Source organism: Pelophylax lessonae, assembly GCF_965119305.1.
Source record: "Pelophylax lessonae genome assembly, chromosome: 1".
Lineage (NCBI taxonomy): Eukaryota > Metazoa > Chordata > Amphibia > Anura > Ranidae > Pelophylax > Pelophylax lessonae.
In genome coordinates, this window is record NC_138768.1 from 321,224,709 (window position 1) to 321,232,060 (window position 7,352).

At 46.4% G+C, this 7,352-nt stretch overlaps 1 protein-coding gene across 1 annotated transcript in view; it reads left to right on the forward strand.

Moving 5' to 3' along the window:
• TTC5 (tetratricopeptide repeat domain 5) overlaps nt 1-1,458 on the forward strand; it is a 52,539-nt gene extending 51,081 nt beyond the window's left edge. The window contains exon 10 of the mRNA XM_082259869.1: nt 879-1,458. Within this exon, the coding sequence (XP_082115995.1) occupies nt 879-998 (120 nt within the window). The 3' untranslated portion in view covers nt 999-1,458. The remainder of the gene's footprint in view (nt 1-878) is intronic.
• Nucleotides 1,459-7,352: the final 5,894 nt, after the last annotated feature.

The window sequence follows — 7,352 nt, forward strand, 5'->3', positions numbered from 1 at the left end:
GTAAAATGGTGTTTGGCAATGTAACTCCAGCATGCATGTGCAGGACTTAGTTCACCAATGGCAGACCTGGAAAAAGACCAGAGGAAGAGGTCAGTGGCCTTCAGTGGAGCGGGGGCACATTTAGAGGGTAGGTCTGCCATAATGTGCAAGTACACGTGATGTATTATTGCGGTCCATAACTGAAGTTATTCACAAAGGGTAATCATCTGCAAGAACCGAAGTGACTAGCTACAATACCTAGTAAGTAATTTAGAATTCTTGTATATTATGCATGCTGTCCCTATATTTTCTTATTTGTGCATTACAAAATATGCACATAAAGCACAATCACAATGGAAAAAAAGCACAATTGGTGCAATACAGGGAGCACAGACTATTGGCACAGTACCTTTCTTTTTTGTCCAGGCATTACTGCAGTCTAACCTGCCTACTTTTGTTGGTAGTTCGGTGAGCCTGACATGTACCTGAGTGCCTTGTGATAATGGAACACCCACTGCAAGCCCCTTGCACATATATACAGAAAGCCTAATGTTAAAAAAAACTACATTTTTTACAACCACCAATCGGATCCAAATGTGCCCTAGAAGTTTGAATGGGATTTAGTCATGTAGGAAGCCAAGAAGAGGGTAGAAATGATTTAGCCGAGACTTGCACAGTAAATACTTTCCCCCAACCATAGAGAGGTTTTTGCTGTTGATTTTTAAAGAGAACGCTTAAGGGTAAACTGAACAAGTTTCATGACTTTAGCTTTAGTGCTTACTTGATGGCATTAGCCATTTCCTAATTGCTTTCTTATGTTGCTTGATATTGCTCTTTAACTTGCTGTTTTGTTTTTTTTTTCCTGTGTTATTTTTTTTTACTGTATTTTTCTTTCACAGACTTTTGTTTTCCAAAGTATACGAGTTGACTCACCGGTTCAGTTGTTAGTAAATGGCAAGCCCCAGGGACCAAGCACTCAGGCCAGTGCGACAGTGGCTTACAGACCCCAGAGCGAGTGATTTAAGGACTGTGAGATTTCCTGCTGTAAGCTGTGAAAACTGGGGCATAAGAGCAGGATGGTTCGAGCTGCCGATGGCCCTTATGTTCTGTGCTGAAGTGTAAACACTCACAGGGATAGAAGAGACTTACAAAATGCACTTACATTGGTACAATAGTTCACTTATTCTAACGCCTTGTTGAAAGCCTAGCCTCAGAGTAAGAGAAGTCCGTACCCCTTCTTTTTATAGGACCTTTCTACATTCCCCATTGCTTCTAATATGTGCCATTTCACTCAGCTCATTGTTGTTTTACTGGCTGGTAGTTGTATTTATTAAGCAGATTCAGATTGTGTTTATTTATTTTTGCCAACGCCTTTCATTGCCCTCGCGTTTAGAGGAAGATTAAGATTGTTTTTCTTTTTTGTAAAAAAAATAAAATAAAAATAAATAAATTTTGCATTTATTTGCTAATAATTTACATGACATTTTTGTCCCTATTGATGTTTTTTTGTTCTGTCTCATCTTAGCTTTTCTCTGTTTCTTTCTCATTGGTCATATCTATTAGAGAGCTGTAAAAATATGAGCCTTATCTTAAAAATAAAACACCCTCAGATCAGTATTTTCTAACTAGATGATATTCTATAAATGTAACTTAGAAATACCTTTTCTTTTGTTCTGTGAAAAGCCCTTTAGTACTTATGGGTACTCATAACTCATTTTTGAGTATATCTGAATCTGGAACAAACAGCCCTGCAGTGATGGGAGCGATCTCAAACAAAGTCTGGCTCCAATTGACTTCCATTGATCTTAAAGTAAACCTGTATAATTAACCAGTTGCCGACCACCCACTGCAGATATACTGCGGCAGGGCAGCTCAGCTGCGCAAAATCGCGTATATCTATGTGATTTCGAGCATGCGATCTCGGCGGCACGCGCGCACCGCCGGAGTTGCGCTCCTGCTGTGTTAAGACAAAGCGGGAGGCGGGCCATGGGAGGAGCAGCGGCGATGGCTGCCGGCCTTCCGCGATCGTCGGAGAAACTGACAAAAAACCCACCTGCTTATGTAAAGCAGGCGAGTCTTCTGTCACACAGAGAGATCAGGGGTTTCAGCTAAGCTAAAACCCCGATCTCTCTTTCTGTGCATGTCAGAGCCATTCCCCCACACAGTAAGCATATTTAGGCAAACCCCTTTGATCACCCCCAGTATTAACCCCTTTCCTGCCAGTGTCATTTATACAGTAACAATGCATAGTATTTAGCACTGATTACTGTAGTAATGTCACTGGTCCCCAAAAAGTGTCAAATGTCAGTTAGGGGTCCGATCTGTCCGCCACAATGTTGCAGTCGCGCTAAAAATCGCAGGTCACCTCCATTACTAATAAAAAATAAAAAGTACAAAAATCTATCCTGTAGTTTGAAAACGCAATAACTTTTGCGCAAACCAAATAAAATATGCTTTCTCTATCGCTCATTGACAGACGTAGTCCTCGGTGATACAGCACCTTCGGGTTATGTTGCCTCCACAGGAGTAGGACTAGACAGGAAATAAAATGCTCTGGCCACACCCTAGGGGCAGTCCCAGAGGGTATATCCTCTCTCACTCTGCCTCAGCAAATCGTTTTTTTTCTGTCTAGTCAGGAGTAAGGACCTAGATACCTTGCTGGGATCTTCGGTCCTGGCAGGATTTTTTTCTTAGAAAATAATTTTTTAAGACAGCTTTTTTTTCTCCAGTGTTCCTGTGAGATCTTCAAGCAAGAAAGCTGAACTGGGCGACGGGCTGGATGTTGAGATCCAGTGGTCACCCCAGTTCAGCCTACGAGCGCGTGCAGGCCCTAGCTCCGCGCTGGGTCGGCCGCGACATAGTCCCACTGGACGGGGACTGACCCTGCGAGTTAAACGTCTCGCTGAAACGCCAAAGACCATGAGTCACGGCGCCCGTATTGGTCGACAGCCCTCCCACCCCGGTGGAGAGGGGTACTGTCAGGAGTTGGCGCCCGCCTGGTTCCGGTATGGTGAGTAGTATGTTCCCCCTTTCCTCCTGACGGGTCTTGTGGTGAACGCGGGCCCCTCTCTGTAATGGTAAGGATGGGTTCCCCTCTATCCTATAACATGTCACAGATCCCCCTAATTGAGTGTGATTTTTGTGTACAAGAAGCCAGGAGGCTTGGTTTGGGAGCTGACAATCTAATTGTAAAGATGTGTAAATGATTGTAGTCAGTGGCAGTACTAGAACTTTACTGTGATAGTATAAGGTATCCTACCTGTCAGTAGCCACGGGGCGATGTCTATACATGTATACTGCATTCCAGATCATTCCTCCAGCTAAGCAGCGGACCGCATACGGCCCGCTAGGGTACGGTACCTCCGACCACGCTGACCACCATGAGGGTGAAGGGTTGTGAGGCCGAGATCCTTCTGCAGACATGCCGCTATTCTGTGCAGGCCGCCGCCATTGTCTGGTAGATCGCACGAGGCCGCCATTTTGGTGTAGCCTCGTGTCTCCAGCATGGGGGCGGCCATGTTTGAGGTGACTCAAACACCTCATGGAGCCAGGGGGAGGAGCCGGCAGGCGTGTTAAGGGGCGGAGCCGCCTCTTTTTTACCCAGGAAATAGGGCCAAAGACTTCCTGTCTGTAACAAGACAAGCACTGAGCAAGCTGATGAAAACTTCTGTGCATCAGGGATGAGCCTTGGGGTCTGTCTCTCTCTCTGTGGGGTCCAAAAAGGCAGGTAACACTGAGGGGCGCTGTTGCGACTGGGGGACACAAAAAAAAAAAAAAAGTTTTTTTTTTTTACTTTGTCATTTTTTGTCGCTGGCAAGTGTCTTGTATAATCATTGACCCTGCCGCATAGGTATCCCCACCTGATCCCCTCAAGGTGGCCGCAGGACCCTCCAGTACCCCACTTGTTTTTAATGCATTATCGGCAATTTTGGAGTCTTTGGTATCCCGGGTGGAGGTGGCCTGTCAGGGACGGCGGTCAAGTAGCGACCCCCGCCTACCCCTATTGTTTATTAGATACTTCAGATACGGATTCGGAACTGGTCAATGCAGTTGCAGGTCCCTCTTAGGGGGCTGTTGTCTCAGGTAATATCTCCTCAGCAGTGAGGAGCACGTTTCTGCCTCCGCCATAGCACAAGAGTGGTGGATGCACTAGTTGTGTCCGTCCGGGAAACCTTTAGTCTTGAGGTTACACCGGCAGAGGTAGCTGAGACTGAGATTCCTTTTTGGTACTTGTTAGCCTACCAAAAGGGCGAAGGATTTTCCTTTACCCAAATGGGGTCGTTTTAAAACGAACCCCTGTTATTTCCAAACGCATGGCTAGGTGCTATCCGTTTGAGGAATTCCTCTTTATAGGATAGACGGTACCACCTGCTGTCTTGCCACAGACTGTTAGGCTAAAAAGACCTCGTAACTAACGAGGACCTTCCTTTTCTGCTCATATAGAGTTGTTCGTTCCGCGAGGGCGGGCGATAAGGCGAAACCCTCCAAAGCCCCTTTAGAGGGGTTTCAAAGGGCGCTGGTCGGGTAAACAAAGAGTCCTGCTCAGCCAAGCCTGAAGAATATAGCCTAATGCGCCCCTACCCATCTCTGGGGTGGGGGGGGATGTCTTCACCGGTTTCTGGAGGACACAGGATCGAGTTTCGATCACTTCCACCGGTGCGATTCTGCCCTTCTAACATTGAACGGTTTCAGGGGTTCTATTCGAACCTATTCACAATGCCCAGGAAAGAGGGCAAGGTGCGTCCAAATCTGGACTTGGGAAGAAATAGAGTCCATCCGTACAGTGGTGGCCTCCCTGCATAAAAGAGATTTCCTGGCGTCCATAGACATATAGGATGCCTATCTTTATATCCCCATCATCGCAGGACATCAGCGTTTTTTCGCTTTCCCAAAGATCATCCCTGGTTCCCACCAGGAGACTGAACTATCTGGGCCTAAGGTTGGATACATCCTGGGCAAGAGAGTTTCTCCTTGCTGGGAAACTCCAGAAGGTTCAGTCAATGATTCGGAGGTTGCTGTCCGTCAATTGGCTGGGACTGATGGTGGCCTTCTTAGAGGCAGCACCGTATACCCAGTCTCATACCCGAATTCTCCTGAAGGAGATTCTTTTTTAATGGAATCAGAATTCCGATTCCCTGGACAATTGGATCCGGTTGAGCGAGCGGACCAGGAAGTCTCCGATGCTCAACCAGGGGAAGTCATTTCTTCCGATAGTATCCAGATTACCAATAAGGGTATCGGAATTGAGAGCGATCAGATTTTGTCTGATTTACTGGATCGAGCAGCTCTAGAGCAGCCCGATTCGGATCCAATCGCATATGGCCTCTTCATCCAGAGGTTTTTTCCCTAGCTGTCCCTTCATTGGGACATCCCGGATGTGGATCTGTTGGCACCTTGGCCTAACAGGAAGGTGCGGAGGTTTGTAGCTCGCGCCACGATCCTCTAGCGGACGCAGCAGAAACGCTGATCGCCCCGTGGGGGCAGTATCAGCTACGGCATGCCTTCCATCCTCTCAAGTTGCTGCGGGAACTTCTTCGCAGGATAGAGGTGGAGGGAATTCCAGTTATTCTGGAAATTCTGGATTGACCTCGTCAAGCCTGGTACGCCGACTTGGCGAGGCTAGTCGCGGACGCTCCTTGGAGACTTCCTCTCAGGGAGGATTTGCGGTCTCAGGGACCGATCTTCCATCTTGCTTTACAGTCGCTGGCTTAATGGCCTGGCCATTGAGACCCAGGTACTGAAGGACAAGGGAGTGTCAGCTTCAGTTATTCCTACCTCCAGTTAAAGCAAGGAAAGCGACTTCCAGCACATGGAAGTCTTATATTGCATGGTGTGAATCTATTGGATTTTCCCCACATACCTATTCGGTGACCCGAATTTTGGTCTGTCTGCAACAAGGGGTTGAGCAGAAACTATCCTTGAGCACGATCAAGGGTCAGGTTTACGGCGTTAGCAATCTTCTTTCAAGAAACCTTTGGCTAATCATTCCTTGGTGCGGAATTTCATCCAGGGGGTGCGACATCTGGCTCCGCCAGTGCGCGCACCCTTACCGCCTGGTATCTTAATTTAGTGTGGTCGGTTCTTCAGAAACTTCTCTTTGAAGATATTAGGGAGATTCCCTTGCTTACATTCCCAGAAGGTGGCCTTCTTGGTGGCCATTACTTCTCTACGCAGGGTGTCAGAACTGGCCGCATTATCCTGTCGTTCCCCAGATCTGGTGGTTCATAGGGATAAGGTGGTTCTTCTTCCGAATCCATCCTTCCTTCCTAAAGTGGTTTTCGTAAGACGGACTCACTTTTTGTGATCACGGATAGCCCTTGAAGGGGGTTGCCTGTGTCTGCCGCGACCATATCTACATGGATCAGTCAGACGGTGGTACAGGCTTATTCTATTAAGGGTCGGAATCCTCCGTTCCCTGTTAGGGCGCACTTCACTCGAGCGCTCAGTACTTCCTGGGCCTTTCGCCATCAGGCGTCAGTGGTCCAGGTATGTAAAGCGGCCACCTGGTCGTCGGTACATACCTTTACAAAATTTTATAAAATTGATGTGAGGGCATCGGCGGATGCCTCATTTGGCCGCAAGGTTTTGCAGGCCGCAATTTGAGGAGACCGGTGGTCTACCTCGAGGGTTTTTTTCTGTTTGAAAATTTTTTTTGTTGAGTCTCATCATTAAGGATGAGCATTGTAAACTTCTAGTTGGCACCGGTTGGGCCTTCTAGATTTGGATTTGATTTCCATTTTCCCACCCCTCATTTGTGATACTGCTCTGGGACTTCCCGAAGGTGCTGTATCACCGAGGACTACGTCTGTCAATGAGCGATAGAGAAAAATTGATTTTTGTAAAATCTTACCGTAAAATCCTTTTCTCTTAGCTCATTGACAGACGTAGGACCCGCCCCTCTGTTTTTTTGAGTTGGGTTGGGTTAAATTCTCTAAAGACTGCTTTTATGACATAACTGATTTGCTGAGGCAGAGAGAGAGAGAGAGGATATACCCTCTGGGACTGCCCCTAGGGTGTGGCCAGAGCATTTTATTTCCTGTCTAGTCCTACTCCTGTGGAGGCAACATAACCCGAAGGTGCTGTATCACCGAGGACTACGTCTGTCAATGAGCTAAGAGAAAAGGATTTTACGGTAAGATTTTACAAAAATCCATTTTTTTGGGATTTTTTTTACGAAAAATATGTAGCAAAATACAAATTGGCCTAAACTGATGAATTTGATTTTTAAAATTTTTTTTTATTGGGAATGTTTTATAGCAGAAAGTAAAAAATATATGGAGTTTTTTTTTTTTTTTTTTCAAAATTGTCGCTCATTTTTTGTTTATAGCGCAAAATACTTCCAGAGTCTGATAAATCTCCTGCATGCAGACCTC